This window comes from Passer montanus, unplaced genomic scaffold, assembly GCF_014805655.1.
Source record: "Passer montanus isolate IOZ18808 unplaced genomic scaffold, ASM1480565v1 scaffold21, whole genome shotgun sequence".
In the NCBI taxonomy this organism is placed as follows: Eukaryota; Metazoa; Chordata; class Aves; order Passeriformes; family Passeridae; genus Passer; species Passer montanus.
Genome location: NW_024366703.1, coordinates 11,431,822 through 11,459,450, shown reverse-complemented (window position 1 = coordinate 11,459,450; position 27,629 = coordinate 11,431,822). Strand labels below are relative to the sequence as shown.

The 27,629-nt window shown below is 36.7% G+C and overlaps 1 protein-coding gene across 1 annotated transcript in view; it reads right to left on the bottom strand.

Annotated features, from left to right (window-relative positions):
• Positions 1-583: 583 nt before the first annotated feature.
• NHLRC2 (NHL repeat containing 2) overlaps positions 584-27,629 on the bottom strand; it is a 28,673-nt gene continuing 1,627 nt past the window's right edge. The window contains exons 2-11 of the mRNA XM_039708974.1: positions 26,827-26,979; positions 24,338-24,793; positions 21,792-21,913; positions 20,402-20,531; positions 10,366-10,465; positions 9,705-9,936; positions 9,131-9,253; positions 7,862-8,071; positions 6,566-6,791; positions 584-5,722 (exon numbers count right to left, since the gene is read on the bottom strand). Of these exons, the coding sequence (XP_039564908.1) occupies positions 5,457-5,722; positions 6,566-6,791; positions 7,862-8,071; positions 9,131-9,253; positions 9,705-9,936; positions 10,366-10,465; positions 20,402-20,531; positions 21,792-21,913; positions 24,338-24,793; positions 26,827-26,979 (2,018 nt within the window). The 3' untranslated portion in view covers positions 584-5,456. The remainder of the gene's footprint in view (positions 5,723-6,565; positions 6,792-7,861; positions 8,072-9,130; positions 9,254-9,704; positions 9,937-10,365; positions 10,466-20,401; positions 20,532-21,791; positions 21,914-24,337; positions 24,794-26,826; positions 26,980-27,629) is intronic.

Genomic DNA, 27,629 nt, shown 5'->3' with positions numbered 1-27,629 from the left:
ATGTTGAGTACAGAGCATTAAGTTAAGGCAGATGTATGAACAGGTTTTCTTCAAACGGGATTTCTTTAGCTCAAAATTGTCAATGTTTCAAAGGAACTAGGCAAGACTTTAAAAATACTTGCAATTCTTTTGCTTAGCCCTAGAGCCTGCAATTGGACAGAGCTCCCTGGTATGCTTGAAAGTAAAGGACCACCAAAGAGGTAAACTAAGCAGTATTTAATTATAGCTACACAAACATTCCTCAACTCACACCCAAGCTTCCAGCTTCTCATCTGCAGCAGGAGCGCATTACCTGACAACAATTAAATAACCTGCAACAAGACAGCAAATTACTTAAGAGCTAAAATATTTAACCTATAGCAGCTGAAGTATTTAATCTCTAGCATCAAAGTTTCCTGAAACCAAGAGCCATCAGAATCCCGGCACAGGCTGCTGAAGTTTGAGGGGATGCTCTGGGGCAGCTACAAACAACTGCAGGACCTCAGTGGACAGGGCCAGAGGTAAAGGGAAAACTTCTGACAGCAGCTGCACCAGTGCAAAGCTTGATGGATCTGACCTGAGGACATCTTGACAGCAGCTGCACCAGTGCAAAGCTTGACCTGAGGACATCTTACTCTAATGCTGTCTAGAATCACTTGCTGTTTACATCCCCATCCCTGAAGCAGGGGAGGGGCATGGAGCTGGTGGAGGGAATTATCCTTCCTACTTGGATCCCTCCATGGTAACATGACACGGGCTGCATTTCACTGTGGAAACTACAGGAGGAACGGACAGACCCAAAATCCTAACCAAAACCTCCCAAAATTGTATGACAAAGAAACTAAGATAAACTTGGAAACTCAGTCATAGGTGTGATGAGTCCTGAACAGGAATGAATCCTAATCCTAAATGAGAGTAGTGACTTTATCTATAAGAGTACAAAAACTATAAAATATAGATCTGCTGCTTCTAATGGAAGACAGTAGTCAAATTTGGTTACATGAACATAATGGAATGTAAAATATTAGTATATTCTAGAATATTATAGTATTGTTTCTAAATTAATGATCTCTTGTTGAATGCAAAAACAGATGCTGTGATTTAATTAAAAAATAACCAGGTCTCACATTTTCAAAAATTATCTCCAATTACTTGTCATCATTCCTATACTTTGTTTGCTTGGGACAGAGAAGCTCCTTTAATCCCTGACAAACCAACTTCAGTGAAAATTGTAATGATAAACTCTGAATGCTAAATGTTTGCTAACCTAAATCAGTAATATTAATTGATTATATGAGCAAGTGACCTGGCAGATTTCAGTGGAGAATTACTGGGGGTGACTGAGGTGTGTGGAAAATTCTCCTTAGGTAGCACAACTGCAGCCTGGAGAACACAACGTGTCACAGCCCATCTCACACATTCTACAACAAAGAAAACTTAATTTTGAGTTCACACTTCTGTGAGAGTGTAGCCTCAAAGTGTCTTTGAGTCAATGAATACCAGTGATTTAAAAAATTACAAATCTTAAGAATGTACATAAATCTCTGCTATTGTCTGCTAAACTAAAACCATTTCAAACAAGATATATCACTCATAACTACAAAGTCAAACATTTAAAGCTTCCATGTACATAGAAAACCTTGTTAGGAATAAAATTCAAGACAATTTGTGGTCAATAATGCCTCTAGCTTTGCTAAAATAAATAGTCAATAATTAAAGGAACAGAAGGACATGGTCCTACATTAGAAGGAAAGTCTCTTCATTTTCATCATCCCCTTCCTCTGAGCAAGAGGTAAAGAATATACTTTTCTTGATGTTCTCTCAACAAAACAGTTTTAGCCATGGTTTCAGCTACAATATTTTCCTACTGAAATAAAATCAGTGCATTAAGAACATACACAATATATTGGAAGCCATATGCACTTTTTCTAAGGCATTTACCTGATGCTATAAAACTACTTTCTCTTGCTTGGTACCACACTACCACAGCATTACACAAACATTATAATGCTCTACAGGTGGAAGATATGAGACCCCAAACACAAACTGTGAAGAACTGCATCCAATAGGAAAGCTAAAAATTATGTAAGAATCTAACACAAAAAGAAATCAACCAAAAATATATGCATAAAATATGTGCCCACCAAGAGATTTACACAGTCATCATCCCCACCCTTCCTTCAACAGAAGGGGCCAAACTACACAAAGATATTACTGAATTCAAACAACATGAAGGAGCTATTAAAACAAATTATCCTCCCTCTTTGAAGCCACTTTATCTTTTTTCTATTCTAACAAAAAATACTATACTGCAATTGAATAAAATTACTAAAAACATCTCATGGAACTATTAATACATCCATTCAAAACCAAAAGCTGTCCCAGAGATGCAAACACTACAACTAAAAACTTAAAATTCCACCGAACTTGTGTCCATTATACAAATCAACCACGACCAATACTCTTTAGAGACTTGCTATAGTCTTTTAAGGTCTGCTGCAAAACTTATTAAAGCCACTAGAAAGCCATGTTTGGAAAAGACCTTGATTTACAAACTTTTACTGTGAGAAACAAATCTGGGAGTTCTGAGCCATTCCAACCTGCTTAGAATTTTTATATCAGGGAACATCAAAAAATTTAGTTCCCATACAAAGAGGTAGCATCAATATATCTGACTCTTTTTTACAGAAAAGTAACATTTCCCATTTTTCTGCATCATATTTGGAAGATACTTTCTAGTAATTAAATAAATTTCTTGTAGCTTGTATATGCTATTCAGTTTGACTGTCTGGTGAAATTTATGGCACTTGTTATTAACTGTAAGAGCAGCTTGTAAACCCTGGAGGAAGAAATGGAAATAGTATACCTAAATATCATAAGCTGTAAGAAAATCTGTGTTTTTCTAATCACAGAACATTTGAATATCTGTACACTACAAGTGAAACAGAAGCAGTGACTCTGGGAATGTGTATCCTTATCCCTTGGACAAACAAAACTTTATGATTAAAGGCCAATCACAGTGAACACTTTTGGGGTTGTTTTTTTTTTCTTTTAATATTGGAGTACAGGCAGTTGATAAAGTGATCTAATTGAAATAGTACAACATAATGTCATTCTACCTGAAAATCTGAGCTGGGGTTGTTCAGCCTGGAGAAGACTGGAGACACCTTCTAGCACCTTCCAGTACCTGAAGGAGCTGCAAGAGCTGGACAGAGACTTTTGACAAGGGCATGCAGGGATAGGACCAGGGGGAATGGCTTCAGACTGAAAGAAGGCAGATTTATTATTTATTTTATTGGGAAGGAATTCTTTCCTGTGAGAGTGGTCAGACACTGTCACAGGCTGCCCAGTGAAGCTGGGATGCCAGATCCCTGAAATTGTTCACAATCAGGCTGGGTGTAGCTCTGAGGAACCTGCTCCAGTGGAAGGTGTCCCTGTCCATGGCAAGGGGTTGGGACAAGATGATCTCTCATCTTCCCACCCAAACCATTCTATGATGGGACAAAATGAGAGAAAAAAGATCCATCTGATGAATTACACGTTCAAGGTAACTGTGACGGTTTGGTTCATTATTCTCAACTTCTGAACCTAATGCTTGTTTTTTCTAGAGAGCAGCAGAAAATCTGCAGGCTATCTGAAGCTGATTGAAGGTTTCCTGGCTACTATCCAAAGGTAAACAGACAAACAAGGAATTGTGGAAAACTAAGTTTTACTAAAGTGTAAAAAATAATAAATGCCCAAATCAGTTCCTTTATCTTCAACCTTCCAACAGCATTTGCTATCTGTGAACAAAGTATCAAAGCTTTTTCTCCCTTCAAAATGGCATGTGAGAATGGAGAGGCTTACCCAAAGGAGCTGAAACAGTGAATTAGGAAACTTGCTTAAAAACCAAACATAAGAATAATAACATTTCAGCTCTTGCTTTGCTGACAGGTGAGATAACAACCATTTCTGGTGCCACAAAGAACTCTCAGATAGACTGGCATTTCAATGGAAGGAAGAACCACACCACTCCCTTAAAACAAAAGCCTCTTGGGTTCATGACCAACATTTCAGTCAGTCTTTAAGTAAGAAAAAGCAACAACAACTGATAGTGGGGATTTACTGACAGGTGTCAGGAGTAATTGTTTTAGAAAAGACTATATAAAAAAACTCTTTCACTACTGCACTTTATGGTATGTGTGACTATCTTTCAACTTAAAACAAAATCATCTTCTCAGAACTGATCACCATGACCAGAGCACAGGGCCTTACCAATTACTTAAGCATGATGGAAACTCTTGCAGCTCAGGTAAATGAACTTGCACCACCACTATCACCCTGCCCCTTCTTACTATGGCAAATTGAGGGAATTTCATTTGCAAAACATTTAACCACCAAGGGCAGAGTTTTGCAATAGAATTTTAAAGCATTTTACTCAGAGATAAGGTTACCAGTTTTCTAGCAGAAGATCAGAGGCTCTAAACATGAATGTAAATAATCCATTATCAAGTATTCTGGTTCAGTGGCCACTATAACAAATCCATGGACTAACAGTGACTTCAAAAGACTCTGAATCAGACTTCAAGAGTGTAATATTCTTCACAATATTACGTATATGCAAAGTCTTCAGAACAGTCTTTGCAGAGAAATCATAAAAATGGGAGTGAATCACTCTGTTTGAAATGGATGACATTTAATTTTTGCAGTGTAGATATTCAACCATTACCTACCACTTTCTATAAAATGTAAATTGGTATGTATCAGAAAAGCGCCAGCATGGCTTTGTGGTGGTTATTTTATATACATATACACATTGCAGTGAGGCACATTCTTTGTTAAAAATCAGCATGAAATTCTTCTGCAGGAGCTTGAACGCTTCCTTGCACAGAAATTTCCCATGAACCTTTGTTCTTCAGGTAAGGCGGTGATGTTGAGTTAAAGCAAAATGCTCAGTTTGCATAAAACAAGAGCTGCACCTAGTTTAAGGTTTATTTTCAAAAAACACATGTCATAAGTGTCATCACAGAAGAATAAGCAAAATACTTTTTCTATAGAGTGGAGAAAGAACTTCCTTTTGACATTCTATTAAAATGCAATAAGAGCATAAAAGGAATTTTGAAGTGTTAGTCCAAAATGATCTACTCTACAGTGCAAAGATCTTACAGTAACATCACAAAGTAACACCAGCTCTTTCAAATGGACTCTAAAAATTGTTGCTCACTTCTTAAGACTGGCAGACATCCAGTGTGTTCACAATTGGCAACAAGAGTCTGCAGTATTACAAAGTTATTGCTGCTACTGTAATGTAAAGAAATGAGGTTGTGATGATAAATTTTCCTGTTAAGCTGTAAGAAAAACTACTTCATTTTACCAAGCAAATTATTTCTTAGCTTTGTCATAAGCTCCAGGAAAAACAGAGCCAAGTCATCTATTTGTACTTTCTCCCACAGAAATGTTGGATAGCAAAATAAAGTGTGAAATCAGCTGGCTTTGTGTTAGTTGGTTACAAAGGTGTGTATCAGTTCCACTTGGGCTGAGCTGCCTTGGTCTGTGCCAGTGACCTGCAAGGGCTGGCTGAAGGAGACTCCTGCCATCATACAGGCACTGCTACCTTTGCTGCAGTAGTAGAGGCACGCTTTGATGGCCAGGGTGGCTTCAGCTGACACACAGCTCCCAGGCAACTGAAAGGGAATGACAGTTTGACAGGAAACATCCTTTATTTCTCCTGTCAGACATTGTCCTTGCAGCAACCAGGTGTTATCTGCAAAGGAAGAACAGATTTTATCATGAGGGTATTTAACACCATGTCTGAAAGCCACAGAAAACACTGATACTACCTATAGGACAACAAGGACTTTCAACATGCAACATTAGAGGAAATTTCCTTCCCAATTATTGCAGTCATGAACAGAAAAGAAAAAAAAAAAAAAAGGAAAGGTAATTTACAAATGCTTTACCAGTCATTTAAGGAGAGATCCATGGCTTTGCATCAGCACTATAGGTGTATATATACAGTACATCTTATTTAAATACAATGGAATTGCAGTTTCTCCTATACAGTCTTTAAAATATATTAAAATTTATTCTGATATGCACAAGTAAAATTTTTAAAATTAATGGCTACCATACATTTGCATCAGAGATCTAATACACCAGGTGAGATATCTGCCATAAATGCATTAAACTGTAGGTAAAATGATGGCATTTCCAAACAGCAGTGTTGGTCTTATAGGTGGGTTGGTGCAATTTATCAATGCTCAGGCTGATTGTTAGAATGAAACTTGAGTTTCACTTTGATTTAAATATTTGAGAGTATGTGAACTAAAAACCACTGTACACTACAAATACCTAACTCATTGCATTGAGCCATAAAATAATTCAGCATGTATTAATTCAAGCAAGAAGCAGTCTACCAGGTGTCTGGCTTTTTTCAATCTTTGCACTCCAGCTGTTAAATGCATCAACTCTAAATATCAAGTATTGCATCACAAGGTCAAAGAGAAACACAGGATGGGGAGGGACATCTTGATTCATCAGACTGAGCTCCCCTGCACTGCAGGATGTGCTGACAGAACTCACTTCCCATCCTAACCAGGGACTTTACCTTCTGCTGTGATAAACCAGGCACTGGGAGCTTCCTCGTTCAGTTTGGAATCCAGAGGAAGAGTCAACTTTAATAAAAACTGAATTGTCTGGCCAGGAGCTACAGTTAGTGAAGGAAGTTCAATATTTGGTGCAGATTTAGGCAGTCTTGGCAGGTTTGCTATTTTATCCTTTTGCACAGGCAGGTTATCTGGAACATCACATGCTTCTGGCTTCAGGATAGGCAACTATCAGTAGAAATCAAACATAGTATTTATTTTTATTTTTATTAGTACTGAAAACAAATAACATAACTTTCATAACACAACCACAGTTTCAAAGTGACATCATATGGCTATTGGCCTAAAACTTTCAGTGTGAAACAATACTATGACAAAATAAAAAAGAGAAGGAAAAAAATGTTTTCTTACAATGAAAAAAGCCTGATTAATCCAAATAAAAGCAATATTTAGTATTAAAGCCATAAAAACCATAACTACTTTATAATATCCCTTCATTTAAATTTTTTACAGTTGGATTACATTTTTGCTTTAGATAAACTGCAAATGCATTTCCTTCTAATTAAACTGCATGCTTCAGTAATAAAATCCAGGATTTTAACTAATGCATATTGCACAGTAAAATAGAAGAGAATTTCCCAGAAAAGCCACCAATATGTTATATGATATGAAAATTTAAACACACATTGGAGACTGTGTATTATTAAGTGCAAGAAACATATAAGAAGACATTAGGATCATTATGTCATAAATATATGTGCATATTCATTTCAAAAATCATTAAGATACAGCGGCATTGTAAGGTGGACATGAGCACAGATTTGTTTACAATCAAATAAAGCTGTGCTCAATTTTGACAGTGGTTTTGATCTGACAACTTGAAAGCCCTTTATATATCTTGCTTTAAGTCAGTGACCTCCCAAAAGCATCTCTTACAGAGTAATTACATGGCTTGGTAATTGATTTCGCTTCTTTTTTTTTTCACAAAATGCTCATGAAATGCCCTTCATGCTGAAAACATGGGTGGTACATTTTAATGACTGATGTTTCTGTATTAACCTTTTCTAGAGGGTTGTCACTTTGTGTTTTCATGCAAAAGTTGTCTGTCTGAAGACTGAGGCTTTCCACAACTGTGCTAACAGGCAATGCTCATTTCCCTGATCATCACAAAACATCCTGTGGATACAGCTACTGTACCCAAAGTTATCTGTCTCATTTTTACCACACTTGCTGAAGTCTGAAATAGTAATTTAAAACACAAAACACCACTATCAGCCTGTTTAATAAGCATTACTTGCCATGGAAAGAATTTTTGTTTCCAAATCCAGCACTTTAATCTGATGGTTATTTGTGTCTGCAACATACATGAGGTGGCCGTTTTCTTCAACACACAAACCTCCTGGTTCATTGAAAGCTGACTGGGTAAAGCTGGAACCAACAACACTGCCTGCTTCTCCTGTGCCTGCCAGGGTAGCACAGTTCTTCATCTTGGGATCCACAACCTTAATCTAAGATCAACAGAGACACAAAGAACTTCTCTGAGAAAACCCAGCAGGATTTAGATGTTCTGTACTATCTCATGTCCCACATTTCCAGTAGCCAGCACTGCTTTTTGAGTACCTCAGCTACCAGGTGTCCATCCTAGATGCTGTGCTATCACTCTTTGTGACATGTCCCATCTTTCCCTCTCCCCACTCCCTCATGGATTTCACTTCTTCCTTTGGTCTTCATTCAGGTTCCCTTCCATGATTTTGAAGGTACCTAACCCTCAGCTATAAAAGTATGCTGGATGACTTGTTTTTCTAATGTTTGCTGCCCTTCTAGAAACATCTGCAAAACAGTGAGAGTACAGCAAAATTAGCAGGCTAACTTGTAGATTATTTTTCTTCTACAAATAGATGGGGTTTTATTAAATAGCAAAAAATTTTATAATGTTCTATACAAGATCTGAAAAAAAACCCCATCATTTGCCTTAAAATTTCAATAAATATTTAGTGTTATATACTCTTCAAATCAAACAGGTTACTTCTATTTTAATGCAGCTAGTCAGTGTACAGTAAAAACCTTCTAGACACAGATGCTTATATAACATCACATAACAATCATGTAAAACAATGTCTCTTATCCCAGAGTTCCATGGAGGTAACCCATAATACTTCTCAAAACTTAGGTGGCTTTTTAAAGGGAAAAACAAGTCCTCTTGTCCTCTCAGTTTTATCAAACCTGCAGTATTCCTGAATAAGCCCTGCTAGCTCTTTTACTGTAGTTCAGCATCTTTGGGAAGGCACATAGAAAGTCTTTAGTCTGAACTGTAACTTGGCATTTGAAATTCACCTTCCCCAAGAGACCACCTTATCAACAGAGAAGAATGTGACAGCAAAACAATTGTAAAGAGAAGGAACCAGAAGGGAAGGAAGGAAGGAAAGAAAAAGAACCCACCAAGGAATTCGTGTAATTCATTTCCTCAGCTCAACTGGACCAAGCAAAATCTATCTATGTTACAAAAATAATTCTTTGTAGTAATAAAAATTTCCAAGTCTGTATATAACAAGTTACTACACACTTACCTTATGATTATAGGAATCTGCCACATAAAGCAGCTGTCTTTTCTTGTCCCATGTTACTCCCAAGGGATGCTGCAGCTTTGCATTTATTCCTGCTCCATCCACATCACCAAAAGCAAACAAATTCTGAAAAATTATTTTATTTAATTAATAGATTTGGTTATTCAATGTGGACATGAATTTAAATGATTGTAATTGAATGGAAATTCACTGACTTTAAAAAAAATGAAGACAATTTCAAAACAAAGATACTGAAACCTGGAAGTGTGGGTGCTAACCACAGAAATGAAAACTCTTACAACTAAGTTATAAATATGAATCCAGCTGATTTAATGACCACACAATGCTGAATCAAATTGGCTGTTTTAAGAATAAGAGAAGTAATTTCTTATCTCAGCAGCAACAATCTGCACTGCAACCTGAGCATCACAACTGCCACACATTTGCATTCCAAGCAGTGAAGTTAAGAAATTGATGGCCACGGAAACTGATTTACCCTCTCACCCCAAAAGTGGTTCCTCCAGGTCACGCTTGAGGAATATTAGTAGGGCAGTGTGGGGAAGTTTGAGGTGATTACCAATGGGTCTCTCTCTCCTCCTACAAGGTGCTTCACCGCCCCGTCCTTGAGCGAGATGGTTCTCACGGTGCTGCTCTCGCTGTCGGCCACGAACAGGCAGCTCCAGGGCTCCTCTGGGGCCAGGGCGAGCCCCGAGGGCTGGGCAAACCCTGCCTTGTGTGGGTAAGCATTGTTCCTGTTCTCCTCGTTCCCACTCCCAGCAAAGCGAAGGCAGACTCCTTTCTTTAAGTCACTAAAGGCAAAGAGCACCCAATTTCAATCACAGGTTTGAAACAGCTCCGACAAGATGCATAAACAGAAGCTACAGAACTGGCACTTGTGAGTTATAAAACCAACTGTAATGCAGCAGTGAGGAATTATTCAATGCCTTTGTGCTTTTTTATCACCTCAGCACATCATTCATTACTAGGTAACTCAGCAAATGCAAGGAAAAATAACATTCAATTATATTGAATGGACCTTACCAAGTCATAGCTGTATAGCTGAAGTAGAATCTTTCATTTAATCTAACAGACGTGGGAAAAGGAGACAGACTTTTAAGCATATAAGCCTTTAAACTAAATTATTTTCAGTTTAATTTGATTATCTCTCTCTTTGGGATTTGAAAGCTTTTTATCAAGACAAGCAGCGATTTCACATTTCTCTTAGTACAGTTGCTTACCTTCCCTTTGGTAGTTTTCCACCTTCCAACATCAGTGCCCATATCTGGTGAATGCCTGCCATTGCTATCCACAACACATCATCTTCCTGCGTCCCTGAAACTTTTAGAAAGGGACAGAAATCCAGATCAAATAAACCCCACTTTGGAAATGTTATAACACAAAGAAATCATCAAACCAACCCTGCTGTCCCCCCCACCCCCTACTCATCTTCCCCATAGGGGAAAAAAATAAAACACAACCAAAAAAAACAGGGCAAGAGAGAGATAGAGAGAATGTCTTTCATCTACCAAAACTTGCTATTTTTCTTCTTTTCTTCTTGCCATTTTTCTTCTTTTCTTCTTGCTATTTTATTCCCAGGGGTTTAAAAATTGTGGTTTTTATATCCCTACCATATAAAGGCAATGTTTCAAGTGAGATTTGCTCTTTGCAACATTCTACTATTGTGTCTGTTTCACATGCTATTTTTGATTCATACCAGCCAAACAAATACCTATCTTTGCTAAGCATGGTTTTGGGCAATGCAATCTTGATTTTTTTTCTTTTTTTTACTATACTAGTGACAAAATAAGATACTCCAAAAAACTACAGGGAGTTGTTAACAACTTTTGAAAGAAATAACCATGGCAATACCATTGTACATAATACACAAAGGACATCATGTTTTAAACTAAGGGTAGCTGATGCTTTCCCTGGAGAGCATCAACTACAGTTTATTCAAACAGTAAATGTGACCTGGGCATTTTCTAATTTCCCCCTGCAGTAACCACACAATTTCCAAGTTGTTCTCCCTCAGCACATGTAAATGTGGTGTCACAAATGCAAGATGCACATCTGTGGAACAGTGACCTTCTGGCCAAGAAGTGTTCAAGCATGTGTCAAGCATCTACTTTTTTTCAACTTGAAGTATAAAACTACTATTCAGCAATCTAAGTCTATAAATAACTACACAAATCTTGCCCAGATAATACTTCACAAAGAAAATTATACAAGTGGAAATTGAAGAACATATTTGTACTCTATAGCTTTAAATGTAATCACAGTACAGCAGTAAAAAATGCATGAATGCAGGTTGTGGAAGACAATTAAAAAACTCCCAACAACCCAAAAGCAAAATAAATTTACTCTTAATCTTTCCTGAAAATCTTAAGGAACAGAAAGTTGACATTCAAAAACTGCATTAAAATGAGGCCAGTATTATCTTTTTAACACTGTCCCTTGTAGTTACAGACAACATCAACACGTTTTTTTCTAAATAAATATATTAAGTATTGGAATAACCGTCATCCACTCAACAGAAAAATATCTTCAAATTGGTTTGCATTCACATGAACTTGTAAAGCACTGTGCATCTCATAACTGCTCCTGAAAACAATCTCATGGATAATTACCCCCCCACACCACCAACCAAAATAGTTTGGAGTTTTAAATTAAAAGCAATGTTATGTGAAATGCCTGCAAGCATTTTAAATCTGACAAGTTAGTCCAAAAAATGAAATTACCACATTCCCCCAACTGAGATCCTGCCATTCTTCTTCTAATTCTAAATCTTTTCTACACTACAAACCACAGGAGAGGAAAAATGGCATCCTTCTTTATCCAGAATTCATTTCCTTAAACTGTGAGCTCTCTTCAGAACACTACTGGTATGATTTTAACAGAGTTTTTCTTCAGTATTTTCTGTTTCTTGGATAAATATACAAGTTCCAAATACTGTTATCAAAGTAACTCTGGTGACTCTTTTCTGCACCTCCCTGTGGCTCTATGTTTTTACATAAACTAGAGCTCCAAAAATGAAAGTCGAACTTGCAAAGTGCCTAAAAACTTTTTCTGGATCAAAAAAGAAATTGAGTTGCAAAACACACATTTTATAAATTACCAGAAACACTACCAAAGATCCAATAATGCCAAAACCATTCCAGTATAAAAAACAAAAGCAACACCTCCTTGTCCCAATCGCTTTTTGATTAGAGCTTGTTTCTAAGAGATTTAAGTTGAGAAAAGAGATTATGAAATCATTTCACTCCTTCCTATATAGTAACTGCTCAGCTTCGGGATTTTCTATTTCCATTATGCATATCTTGCACATTCAGATGTTACTATTCTAAGTACCACAGAATAAAAACTGTTTAAATCACTGGTCTATTCAGAAAGTGAGCTTTTTTATCTTGCTATGTTATGCAATTCATATCTCAGAAAGTTCTATTAATTATTTAATATTCACTTTATCCACCAATTAAATGAAGGAGTAAGACTTGAACTGAGTACTGTTGAAAAATCTGTTCCATTCATCTATCCAGTTCTAATACCACAGACTGAAAACTCTCCTGTGACAGCTAGATGTTGAAAAATTGAAAAGGCTTCTTACTCTAATTCTGCACCCAGCAAGATGTATGAAATATGAGAAAAAAGTATCAATACTAAATTAAAATTTTACTGGATATGTAAGATTGATAGAGCGAAGATCTCTTCTTCAACTAGAGAATAAGGCAGTAAAAATAAGTAAGAGCTCCATAACTGTCATAAATTTTAACACAAATACTTTCTACTGAATGGCTGTTAGAACAAAGGGAATGGATGCAAGCATGGAAACAGCACAGGCTCTTTGTGAAACTGTGGAAAATACGTCAGAGCTTTAATAAAAAAATTATAATAAAAAACCCCAGAAAATTAAAACTAATGCTACATAGCCAAAGTATTTTATCACACAATAGTCCTCACATGGTTTAATTCTTTATGTTCTGACACAAAAGGCAGAAAAACTTTTTCTTTCACAACACAACAGTTTGAGGAAATCACCACTGTTATCCTTGTACAGGTCTCATGGGAGAAGGGGGCCAGGAAGAGCCAGAATGCTAAAATTATGGTAATGCCATCATTATAATAATTCCTTATCATCCATGAATGGAAAGTATTTATTTCTAAAGAATTTATTATAAAACAACATAAGAGAAAAAAGCAATTCTCTTACATTTATTCAATTAAGCACCACATTCCAACCCATCTTGAGCTGTTTTAAAAATGCAGAGTAGTTTCTCCTTATTAGGGTATGTGCTTTCTTATCTGCGCTGTGCCTGTATCCAAGTGAGGTATGGCTTGCAAATGGGATATCCTTGTGTTATAAACATTCCCTAACAGTGAACTACAGCTCTGAGTGCACAAACATTCCCCGTTAGATGATGCCTCAGTTACTGCACAACGCTGCAGCTCCTGCATCTGCCTCTGCTGCACCTGTGTGCTAAGAATTCACAGTCCTGTCTGTACACAGGCACATCTTCAAACAGTCAGAACACTGCTGACCATTACTGGTGAGTCAATCTCAATGCACAGAAATTACTTTGTTTGGCACTGTCACAGCAGTATCTGTTTGAAGGGATTCCTTTCCCAGGACTACCCACACTTTCAGCCTCTCTATCTGGGACTGCATGGCTACTTCCAGTCTGGGAAATAAAAGCCTGGGAATCAAAGTTACATTTTGTGGCTGGCACCACTGACATTTTTTAAATAGACCTAAGTCTGAAAATATTATTTCTGTCTACTAATTTTATCTTTGAAGAAATAAAAAGAACCAAGGAAGAAGTCAGTTGGTAAACTCATCCTCTGCAAATTCTCAAGAAGTAAATTCTCAAGGGGCTACACAACACACCCTGCAGTTCACAGACAGGCATGTGCACAGTGAATGCACATCTCACCTGCTCTTCAGCCAGTGGAAGTTCAGCAAATTAAATGCAAATGTGACAAAAGAATACAGAATCAGTGCTTGTCAGTGACACACAAACTCACCAAAGCTCGAAAGGAATGCTTTATCAGTGAAGCCTGGACTTTTACAAGTACACATAACACTTTTTGGATGACTAAAAATCAATTTTCTTCTTTTTTTTGGCTACCTGGCACTCTTTCACATAGAGTTGCATCATGCAAATGGCATGACCCTTTATAAAACAAAATGCTTCTGGAATTTTCCTCCTTAGTTAACATACCTTCCCTCTCATTAAGGGAAATCCTTGGATTTAGATAACAAGGGGATTTCATACAGTGGGGATAATAGGGAGCTAAAAATTATGACTGTAATTAAATACTTTTTTATTTCTTTCCCAAGTTTTCTAACTCAGGCCTTCTAACTGTAATGGCAGTAAATATTTCAAAAAATCCCAAGAAGAAGAGATAGTATTTGCAAATATGAAAGAACTAATTTGGATTATTTAGTGTTGGGATACATCATTGTAACTACAGAAGGAGCTAAGTCTGGTTATGTGTTTTACTCATTCCTAATTAAGCACAGCAAACACACACACTTGAGGGTACTTCCAACACCTGCATTCCATATTCAAAAGCACTTCCAGCCTCAAATGGTAACAGTTAAAAAAATGTGTCTCCTTCTCCTTACCAGCAAAGCCTCCCTAAGACTTACTAAAATGTGTATTTTCAGCAGTTCTGCATCTGAAATGAAGAACTGATATGCCAACTATTCTTTAAAAATCTGATTTGTAGTTTAAGCTTCTTTATTGTGAACATAGATTTAATTAATAGAATCAGACTGTGGACTGTGGAACAAAGAGAATGAGATCTATCACTCCATATACAAATATAATACTTCTTTTAGAGAAGGCAGTTTCAAGTCATGGACTTCAAAACAATTCTAAGTTTGACACCAGTTAGGATGGCAACTCTGCTAATACAACTGCTTCTTTTTTATTGCAGAAAGTAATCACTGTCATTATGCATTTTGCCAAGACACAGAGAAATACAACTTGGAAAAGCAGCCTGTCAAACTAAATTGAGTAAGATTACTATGGAATATTCAGTCACTACTCCCATTATATCCTTACAGCAAGACTTCAGCCTTTGTATGTCACAGGCATGTTTATACCAAAATATTGACATAAGTACCTCATTTTTTAAATTGTTTAAATAATGAACATGAGAAATACTAATCAATTATTTTTTTACTATTACTATTCAGCAATACTCATAAACCCAAAATAAAGACTGGGTAAGGTCCTGCTTCACTGCAATCCTGCCCTGTAACTTCCTAATTTCTTATTTCTCTAAAGACTTTTTCACCTAAAACAGTTCTTACACAGGAATAAAACCTTCACTTTACTTCACCTCTCTCTTTAATGAAGTTACTTCTTTGAAATTCCAAGAATCTCAAATAAAAAACAATGGCTATTTACAAGTAATTTAGGATTCAGTTCAACAAGAAAATAAAGACAATGCAGTTTTGTATCAGTGATGCCTCTTACCATGATTTTCTGTGGAACTACACTTGTATAATGACAAAGCCAAATGGGTGTATCTGTGAGCTTGTACTTTGCACAGGAAACTGCTAAAGAGATGAGCAGGCCTTTTGCATTCAAAGTAAATCCACATTGCTACCTCATCAAGTCATATCACATACACAACATATCTTTGGAAGAATTCTAGCTTTGCTTTGTCCAGGAAAATCATTCCAAATTAAAGCTTGATGATAGCAAAAGCAGCTCTTTTATTTTCAGCTATTACCCAGGAAAATTTCTTCCACAGGACAGTGACAGCCACAGCCTCAAATGAGACCAGATTAGAAGGAAAAAGGTGACATGTAGAAGAAAGCATCCCTTCAAGATTCAGACAAGATTCACACATAAACACTGCATGTATGATCTGAGCTCAAGCAGGAAATGCTAATTGTTTACTGCTTAAGTGATTTTTTTTTTACATTGTGAAAGAATCACCATGAGTAATACAAGAAAAAAATGTTTGCTCTGGAATGCAGTGGTACCAAATAACCCTCTAGCAGAAACACAGAGAAGGATGAAAAATATCTTACATACTTTTGCCTTTTAAGGGCTATAAAAATTGCACCAGTATGATAAGGTACTGTCATTTAAATCCTATCTACATAATACTTAAATTGCTGTAAAAAATTCCAAAAAATATACTGAAAGCATGGTCAATACTGTACTTGGGAGTTTCTATAAATAGATTCCGATCATGCAGTTTAAGACCAGATTTTGGAATGTGAAACACATGGTTAAGTCACCAAGCACAGGTCACTGTCCTGTTCCTTCCAGCAAGAATGCAGCTATCAAGAACATTTCATGCTCAAATCAACTGTGCATTAAAGTATCACTTGCTTTCAACACCCACTAAATAAAAATAGCAGGGCACAACAGAGAAAGCTAAAAAAGCACACAGTAATTTTGTAATGTATTTTTAAGCTGCTGTCCCTCCCCTTCTACTTCCCACACAATCTATATCAATGCAAATTTCAGCACCAACCTCAGCAAAGCCAGAATTTAATCCATGGAGTTCATTCAAGAATTTTAACAGGAGGGTAAAACACAAGCTCAGTGGCCACAACTAAAGAAATAAAAAAGATGACAAGGAAGAATACTCTGTCTGAATACTACCATCTGTTTTGTCTCCATTAATTCCCCTGCCTCAAAGGGAAAAATTTGTGCCAAATTTGGTTTAAATGGTGTTTCACACTCCTTTAATCTCTGTCTCAGATTTCAGCATCTGTATAGAACAGGGCAACAAAAGCCTACTTAGGAAAATACTATGTGGATACTTAAAAGAATGCTACATAGCCTCAGTTCTGAATATTAACTTACCTATGTCCTCAAAGTTTTTCTCAGTAGTTTCCATTTCTCAACCACCTACATATTAAGGTTTTAAAGAAAAAATAATATTTTTCAGTTGGCCAATACATACTCTAAACCCTATGTCAAGAAATGTCAGGAAAGGAAAAACCTTTCTCTCTCCCCATCTTTCCCCTTTGAGACTTTGAAAAAGGTCAGCATAAGCTGTTTAACACTATCTAATTTAGTATATAACCTGCTTAAGCATTTCAACTTCCTTTTTCTCCCTTTCATGTTCTGGATAGCATGGCTTTGGACACTGAAAGGAAATTCCCAGAAGTCTCAGTTGTTTAAGAACTATACAATATATATTTAAATAAACAACTATAAATCTGTCTTCTGAAACTGCAGAGTTTAAGCTATATAGATCTAAGGAAAATGGGAAGATATGGTGTTATGTCCCACATGCCACAAAAATCAAACTTTTAAAATTTATAATAATGAACCTACATTTGTTGAAGTGCATGTTAACTCCTACAACTTGCACAGAAAGATATAAGCATAAAAAAAAGGACACTGCTGTGTGGGTGCCAACAAAAATAATTTTTGAAACTCTCATAAATTACTTCACCCATGCAGCTGCCTGAACAGACACTGCAGGCCAGTTTTAATGTTCTGGTAACGGTAGAAGTTGTAGGAGGGCACTCTGAGAGGCACAAATGCACCTGATGTTACACTGCAGAGTAGCAGAAGATCCCACCATGCTCAAGCAAGTTGTGACTCAACTTTACAATCTGCAACCCAACAATGCAACTTTGGCAAGCCCTGTTGCATTTCTGACAAACTATTTTGATGTCTGGTAACAAACTTAAAGAAGTCACTGCAGCTTATGACAGTAAAAAAAGCTTGTTAGACATGCACTGCAGCCCTGGTTCCTCGTGCTCTGAGACAGATTCCTGTTAACATTCCATTCAATATAACTTTCCATTTTTACAACTCTCTCCAGTTGTACTTTTCTAAAGAATTTTAGAATTTACTGCTATTACAGTAATGTATATTTCTCCCCATTTTATCTATTAGGCTTATTACCCTCTCAAAAAAGAAAAAAAAAGAATTTTAATTGATTTAATCTCTGTTTAATTATATTTTGTTAGGCTTATTACCCTCTCAAAAAAGAAAAAAAAAAAGAATTTTAATTTATTTAATCTCTACTTAATTATATTTTATGGCAATCTAAATAGACATCTGGCTAGTAGGTTCTAATTGAATATAAAGAAACTGCATAGGCCTGAAAAAAGTGCATTCAGAAGATCTGATTTCTATGCAAACACTTATTAAAATTCAGCAGTGTTGAACAGTACAGATGACTAATCCTCTACAGGTGACTAACTCAGTAAATACTATGTTCATGTTGATAACAATTATCATATCAATTAACATTTAACAAGCAGAGCTCTCAAAACTAAAAAATAAAATCATCATATATTTAACTACTGACAGAAGCAGAAGAAAGCATAATGAAAAACTGAAAGTAAAATTATAGGATACTTTGAATAGTTCTGTTAACCAGCTCAAGTTTCTGAAGCACTGATCAGTTATTAGTCCCCTCTGTTGATCTGTGAAACAGCTCTGCAATAACATCCCACAGGGATCAGCTTTCTGGTTCAAGATCTCTTGAAAATGACTCCACCCAGCCACACAACTCTCATAATTCACAAAAGGAAAACCAGATTGTACAAAACTCAGTAAAACTCGTGCCTGCATTAGCAGCAGCCCACACCTAGTGAGATTATCTTTCAGGGCTTCTCCTTGCCCCTCCAAGTAGGATTCCACATGCTTGCACAGACTGTAAAGAGTTGCTGACCAGACCGAAAAAAAGCTGTTTTTTTGCTGTACAAAACATGTTAATGGAAGTGTTAAGTCTGAAAACACCCCAGTTACTCAAGTAAGTCCTCCAGGCTGCAGGTTGTACTCTGTCTATACTGACCATGTATTTGTACCAGAAGATTCTACACCATGAGCATTTCTGAAGCAGCTTCATGAACCTGTTGGACCAAGGATAGAGGAGGCCACAAGGATGATTTGAGAGCTGGAGCAGCACCTCTGCTATGGAGACAGGCTGAGAGAGTTGGAGCTGTTTAGCCTGGAGAAGACTGAGGAGACCTTAGACCACCTTCCAGTACATAAAGGGGCTAAACAAGAACTGGAGAGGGATTTTTGATAAGGGCATGCAGTGATAGGACAAGGGAAAATGGCCTCACACTGACAGAGGGCAGATTTACATTAGGAAGAAATTCTTGACTGTGAGGATGCTGAGGAACTGACACTGGTTGGCCAGGAAAGCTGTGGATGCCCCATCCCTGGGAATTGTTCAAGACCAGGCTGGATGAGACTTTGAGCAACCTGGTCTAGTAGAAGATGTCCCTGCCCATGGCAGGAGGGTGGGAAAAATGGTCTTTGAGGTCCCCTCTAACCCAAACCATTCTGTGGTTCTATGTTCCCTCACACTTCAGCGTATTTTCCCCCATCACAACTGACACAAGATTTTAACAAATGCTTCCACATCAGTAAAACATTACTAAACTTGCAAAGCACCTCTAATTTCAAGATATTAGAGATAAATCATGCTCCTTCCCCACCCAGTTTTTCTGCAGATAAAATAAATTCCAATAAGGGAAGTCAATTTTTCATGTCTGAAATACCAATCTAAGGGTTTCATGCCACATCAAAGCATTGTTCTGTCATTGTTCATAAACTGGCACCTGCAACTTCTAAATTAGACTGAAATGGAAACGTGAGAAAACTGTTTCGGCTCACAGTCAGTAACAGCTGAAAACACGGCAGTTATGAGATGCCAGGCTCAGGTGTTTGTTAAGTGAATTGGGAAAGAAAGTGACTTAAGTCCTCTGAAGGTGATTCTTGCATCCTATTATGCAAAGATTTATTTTACCTCCTGATGCTTGCATGGTTTGTGCCAAGGTATTCCTCTCCTGTCTGACAGACTCTATAGTGATTTTGAGTCTAATGATTTTATGTCACCTAAACAGGAATAAACAGAGGTCCCCAATAAAATTATTTTTATTTCCTAAACTTAAATATTTACAAGAGGTCGGACATGTCTGTATAGTCAAGGAAAGGAACTTTTAGACAATACTTGCTTCCTGTAAAATGTACCTGCTTCTTAAGTGATCCTGGCTTAAGGCACTGGCCTAACAAAAGCAATCATTTTTCCTTCTGTGTTTGGATCCAGTAACTACATAACTTGACACAAAAGAATTTTTCTTCCATCAAGTAACATTTCAGGATCCAAAGCAGAACTGCATTTACCATTTGCAATATAAACTATTGTGTTTTAGACTCAGTTTTACAGTAAATCTTTACTTCTTTTATGTCAGATTAATACCAAAACAGGAAAACATTTAGCAAACAGTCAGACATGTAAATATGAGATGTTAAAGCTCAACTGATACAGTACTTGAACTTCCAAAGACCACATCCCACGGAGAGCTGATGGGCTGCTCTTCTCCTTTTGCTCCACCTTCCTTATCAACACCTTGTACCCCAATGCCTGCTACAGTGGTCACCACCTGCAACTCCAGGTCAATCTGTGTGAAGCAAAATGACACATTAAATGAACATATGAAATTAACTTGACCAAAGTTACAGATAACTTGAGATAAATGTCAAAACCAGAGCAATCCTAACAAATATCAGGCATTAGATTGGTTTTTTTTAGGGAAATAATTAAGTTTTATCACAATGCTTGCTGATGGACAGGGAGTATGGGGGTGGGGAAGCAGCAGGCAGAATGAAAATCATGTGTGTAGAACTCTATTCCATGTGCAACAAAAATTAACTTTGAGAACTTGCTCAACAGCTGTAGGAGAAAGCATCACAAATTTCTGGATAAATACTTAGATAAACAATGGATGTGTTTTTTAAATTTTAAACTCATATAGGAATATGACATAAAAACTTACATGCTGTAACGTGTGTAGAACTCTATTCCATGTGCAACAAAAATTAACTTTGAGAACTTGCTCAACAGCTGTAGGAGAAAGCATCACAAATTTCTGGATAAATACTTAGATAAACAGTGGATGTGGTTTTTAAGTTTTTAATTATATAGGAGTATGACATAACAACTCACATACTGTAAAGTATTTCCCATCTCCATATAAAATAATCTGTACAAAGGCACCTCAGATGCTTTAAGGATGCACCTCTGATCACAAATGGGATATTGGTGAGGACCCGAGGCCAAGGTCTTCTGAGATGCACACAATACTTCAAAATAAGACAATATTATACTGCATCACCAAATTTTCCTTCTGGTTATCCTAAATTTGACCTAACCTAATGTAAGATCCAAAGCCTACATGCTAAAACTTTGCAAGTGTTTAATCCAAAAGAAAACACTTGCAGCTAATTCTGGGCACTTACCTGCATTTGGGAGACCCAAACAGCCCACGGAAGTTTGGATATTCACTGCACCAGAGCACTACAATAACTGTAGATAAGAATCTGACACTACTGGAAGTGAAACAAAACCAGTTTTTGCTTCTAGTACTAAGAATAGATGTTTCTCAAAACAGGAAAGTAAGAGTGACTAGGAAAAAAAAACCAAACTAAAACTGGAGCCCTGTTATGCTATAAGGAGTAGACCACCTCATTTGCATTCGAAAGGAAGCACAATATGTAGCCCTTAAAAAATCCCTGCACAACAGTATTTCTTTGTAAAATAGTGGACCAAATTTCCTTTCTGATGTTTTTTAGAGAGTCATTCATGTGGTGTAAATTTTCATCTGAGTAAGTAGAATACAGTAGAAGAGATTAAACTTTGAATTTCCTTATGGAAAAGTTACCTTTCTAATTAGGTGATTTTCTGTATCAGCCACATAAATAACATTATTTTTTATAGCGATTCCTTGTGGTGAGTTGAAAGCTGCCTCTGAAAATCCCCCATCTCTCCTTCCACTGTTTGGACCTATAAATAAAACACAGCAAACTCAAAAGTAATTTCTGAAAAAAGTCACTTTAAAAATAAAATGCACACATTTAAACCTCTAGGAGAATTACATATTCCAGGAGCTGCTTTCACAGCAGCACCTTATACATTTTATATTATTACTATTTGGTGTAGTCTCATTTTAGTCACTGTGCTATGTAATCAAAATAGCCTGGTGCTATTAAGCTCTGAACTCATTCTGCACAAGTTCTCTGCTTTTTTAAGCTCATATTTTAAAGAGAAGTCTTAACAGGGTTCTAAATTGTTCTAGAGGAGTCCTAATAGGGCTCTAAATTGCACTAAAAGACAACAGCAACAATGGAAGACAAAAATAAAAAACTACAGGTTTTTTTTATTATTTTTGACTGCATCAAAGCAAGCCAGCAGGAAAAAAAAATTCCAAAGCTCAACTCCTTATCATTGGTTTAAATTCTGGTATTTTTTTTTTTATTTTTGTATATCATCAAAGCAAGCCAGCAGGAAAAAAAAAATTCCAAAGCTCAAGTCCATATCATTGGTTTAGATTTTGGTGTAATCACAAATGAAACTAATATTTGATTAGCAATGTTTTCTCATTAAGAAAACTAATTAGGAAGAAGATGATATGGAACTAATGACACAAAAGAACACTAAGAATGATGGAGTGACATTCTTCTGCATACAGCAGTCAGGAAACAGAAAGGAACATAACAGTCTGAAGGTAAGCACTGTACTTCAGAGGAGGCAGCATTTAAAGTGCATTAGCAGGATGTGTCAGCAGAAGACATTTAGGTATGAGTTACGTGTGTACCATGATTTATGATGCAAATAACAATTTCAACCTTTGTGCATGCCCACATTTATTACTGCATTATCAACTTCATTACATTATTTTCTGCCCACTGAATCATTTAACTGAGTCACTGAAACACACAAACTTTTACAACCTCCTGTCAGAAATCAATTTAGACTTATCAGACACACAGGACTGAAGTACTGGTGTGTCAGATTCCAGGAGCTCTCCTTTAAGAGTGAGGGTGCACATTCCCAGGGAAGGGAACAGCAAACAATGCCACAGGCAGGAGGGTACCAGTTTGGAACTTAGGACACTCCTGAATTCCTGTTTAATGACTATTCCAGAACACTAAAGGTCAGCTTGTAGGCAGAGACTTCTCACCTATCAAGCAGAAACCAAATTCTCTCATATTTGTTGTAAGAAATTCTATTTGTACATCCTACAGGAGAAAGGTATTTAGGCTAATGCCTTAATGATAAATCAGGTTAACTTGGATAAATAGCCTGTCTAGACAATGCAGTGTTACTTCAAATAGCAAGAGAATTTCTCCTCCTTTCTTTAAACAGAAGAGTATTTTTACGAGATTTGTAGGATCCTGCCCTGGGGCAAGCATTAGTCAATTCCAGACTCAGTAGTATAGGACACATCAGCACCCAGGTCCTGATTCTGAGACATAAACAAACCATTGTTTTCAATAATCTGAGGATTCAACTGCTTCCTAAATCCGTCTGTTTTGGTTGTCCTAACAGTCACATCCTTGCTGCACTAAGATGTAACTGACCATTTTAGTAGGTCTAAAAAAATAACAATTTCATTTGTGAAACAGTAAAGGATACAAAGTGTGTGCAAATTGTCTTAATTTGCATTGTAAAGCACATTGCTATTTCGCAAAAAGGAACTATGGATTTTTGTTTTGTAAAGCTGAAATGTAACTTATATAAACTTTGTAACAAATGTAATTAAATTTAAAATATTTTCACAACTTGTTTATACATTATGATCTCAGATCTGATGAGAAGACAGGTCTTCTTATATGTACTAAGGCAACTGCATTCTCAGGTGCCTGTGTACTTACTGGAATGCCACTGTTCTTAGTAATTCTCCTCTGCTTTTGAAACCAGAGGAGATCCTAAACAGGAATGATCTTCCATTGAAAAAACTCAATAACCAAACAAAAGACATAAATGAAAAACCTCTCTTCACAACACCACTACAACTCAAAATTCACTTCTATTGGAAAGGGAGGCATTGCAGTCTCTGGTCTTTTCCCTACCTTGCTGCTTGCTGTGGATGTATATCCTTTACACCTAAAACCATTTGCAACTCCTTCAGAGGAATACTAAATGCATTTTTGTAATTCATATTGGACATCACAAGAAAACATGAACTTTAGACAATGAAGTAACGAAAAACAATTAGGCATCTCTGACAATTGTATTAACAGATTCCCACTGGTGGTCTTACACTATATCTCCCCAAACTGAGTAAAAGTGATTTTAGTTCAAAACAAAATTCTGGCAATGCTTACCAACTGCCATCTGTAGGAAAAGAATCAGCCCAGGAGGCACAGCAAACACACTCCATCCTAAACTGAAATTGCTATAATAAACTTACACATATGTCCTTACCTCCAATAGTGTGTAGAATTTGTCCATTTTTACGAGTAACCAAAATCCTGTGATGCCCAGTGTCTGCTATGACCAACCTTCCTCCTGAATCATCTACAGTCACTTTGCCAGGAAACAGCAGAGGAGAAGGTGGAAGGGAGTCTCTGTACAGCTTTATTCCAATGCTGTTATCTTTGATTTGTCCTCTTTCCTTGTAGAATTTCAGTGTTATAGAAGTAAATAAAAACAATTTCTCTCTGTGTCCCTCCCCAACAAGAGAAAACAGCATATTTCCACGAGGCCCAAGAATGACCAGAGTTGGCCAGCAGGACACTTCCAGCTCGTGCCACAGTGTTGCATCTGCATCATTTACTACAGGGTGGACAATATTGTATCTCAGAACAGCACTTTTAATGTTATCCAGAACTTTTTCATTTGGGAATTTCGCTGAATGGACACCAACGATAACAAGACCATCTGCAAAGAAAAATGAAGTTGTGCCACTGAAATATATTTGAATAATAATAAAAAAAGAAAAAAAAAGAAAAAGGAAAAATTAACACTTATCTCATAATCTGACTGTTTCCCAGAATGAGAGAGGATTTGAACAAACAGAAAGCAATTTTATCTCAGTAGGAATATAGATAGTTATGTACAGAAAATACTGAAACTCAGAAATAACTATTAGGTAAAATTACCACATTTTAGGACCATTACTTCCCTGGCTGGCTGACATGAATTGTTCTCAGTTCCTGAACCTCTATAGACTAAGCTAGAAAATACTTTAAAAATAATTGTGGGTAAGTTGTAGCTGTTAAACTGATACTTTGGGTTTTTTTAAGATACTTAGGACACCTCTCTGTCTTCTGATTCCTATACACAACCATAATGTTTTAGAAAAGTCTTTTTCACAGTTAACTAGGAGCCACTAAAATAACAACAAATCGTGGCATTCCAGAATTACCTGGACATAATTACTTCTAGATAAACAGTAAAAGATACAATGAATAGGCCTCTGAAATCAATACAGTATTCTGCATTTCAAATAAAAATGGCAGCACTGACAACTACAACAAAATTACAAACAACACTCATCACAAACAAGGCAGGCTTGAATATAACAATTTCACAATTTAAAAAATTAAAAATTCACTGTAACTGTTACAGTCTTATCAACTCTACTGGAAAACAGTGTTGCAGTATCAGACAGGTGAAGTTGTGCAATCATTAACTGCTGAAATCCAAAAAGCAGGTCAAATATTTTAACTGTGAAGGGATCAGCACCAGAGCTTGTATCTGTCCTTCAAAAACATCATTAAAGCTGGAAAGACAATTCTCTAGTCAACACCTGAACGGCACAAGTAGGGTACAACATTCCCTCATGAGGAAAATGCCTGTGGAAATGAGGGATGCTATGCTCAGAAATAACAATATACACTCCATTTAAAACACTTTCTTTGAAGGATTACAGCAGAGCACAACACTGAATTTATGCCAAGCTATTTCTGAATATTAAAAAGTACTTCCTCTTATAGAAGTAATTTCTGGACTGCTGATAACATGAACTGAATATGCACTGGGGTTTAAAATAACTTTCTGAATGCCACTTGAAAAACAGAAATAGCACCACTGAAGATAGCAGCGAGAGCATATCAGATAAAGATGCTGGGCGACATTCAATCCTATGGAAAGCAGCCCTCACTTTGAAACAGATCTCCTGAACTTCCAGACAATAGAGCTATGGCACATGTGCTATAACATTTATAATGATTTAGGATCACCCTAACATTATAGCCTCCTGTGTTTAAACTTCCTCTGTCTGGTGATCACACAGCTGAAGTTTCAACATGCTCCACGTAAGGGCATTTGAAACAAAGTCATCAGAGCATGTATGTACACAATGTACATCAATTACATCAAGGTTTGTTCCTGTAACTAAGAAAAAATATTCCTTCAAGTATTCAAACAAGAAACTGAAGATCCAAACGCATTATGAGACAGATGCTTTGCCCAAGCAAGATGTTTTGCTCTTTCAGCTTTTATCTTTCTCAACCTTCTCAAGCCAACAAGTCTCCTCTTCCCTTTCTCCCAGGAATTAGTAAATCTCGTTTGCCTGGTGTGAAGAAGATCCACACTGATATTCTTCTCAGAGCTGGTTCCTCAGCCAAGGGCAGAAAGTTACCTACTTATATTAATTTTGCACCTGTATCTCACATTCTTGAGTAGCTTTTTGAGAGTCACTTTATTTATAGAGGTATCAGATTTGGGCTTTAAGCACATATCCTGTTTGCCTAATTACACAGACACAACAGACACTTTATTTAACCCATTTAAAATGTGATGGAAGTACACACAGCCACCTTTTTTAGGCTACTTAAAAGATTAGAAGACATTTTTAGACACCCCTGAAATACTGCCAGCAGTTTAGTAACCAGCAACAAAGTGACTCAGCTCCTCAGCCTGCAAGAGTGCCAGGAAATTCTATTTGGAGCCAGCCAAAGCACTTTTACCTTTATCAGAGTACTGGTGCTCTAAGGCATGGAGGTCAGGCAGCAGGTGCAAGCAATTGATGCAGCAGTAAGTGAAGAAATCCAACACCACAACTTTTCCACAAAGGTCTTTGTGAAGAGAAATAGGACCTTCAGTGTTTAACCATTGCAGATCTGGAATTCAGAGAACAGCAACAGCCAGTTAGGGGAAGGGGAGGGAAAGGCACCAACACCACACAATGTTCTCGGTACTTTTAACATAAAAAAAATTTAAAAAAGAAAGAAAAAAAAAAGAGTTTGACATCCCTTTTTATGGACATAGAAAAGCAAAGAAAAATCTTTTATTTATCCAACTCATCCTTATGTTCTGCAATTCTTCATAATTAATAAGTGAAAATATTATTAGTAAGATTCATTGTAATTTGAAAGTGTAGTTTATATTTTTATATAGGCACTTTTTAATTGAAAGAACATGTAAGCCTCAGAACAAATTTGATACATTTTAAAACATGATCTACATTATTCAACCCCCAACAATGCCATTTGGGTAACAATCAATTATGTAAAACTCACATAAAGGCTACTAAAAGTTTAGAAGTGTTAAACTCTAAATGATTTTTTCAAACAGTTCTGTAAAGAACTGATTTCAGAGATCAATGGAATATTCTTGTGCTTATAACTCTGATCTTGATTTTCAAAGTTTGAAATTACACGTATCAATTAATTCTGTCATATGGGAAGAAAGAAAACTTTTTCAGGTACGCACACAGTAATCCTGGTTATTTATTTTAACCACTTGACATGCACATGAAAACATTCTTTCC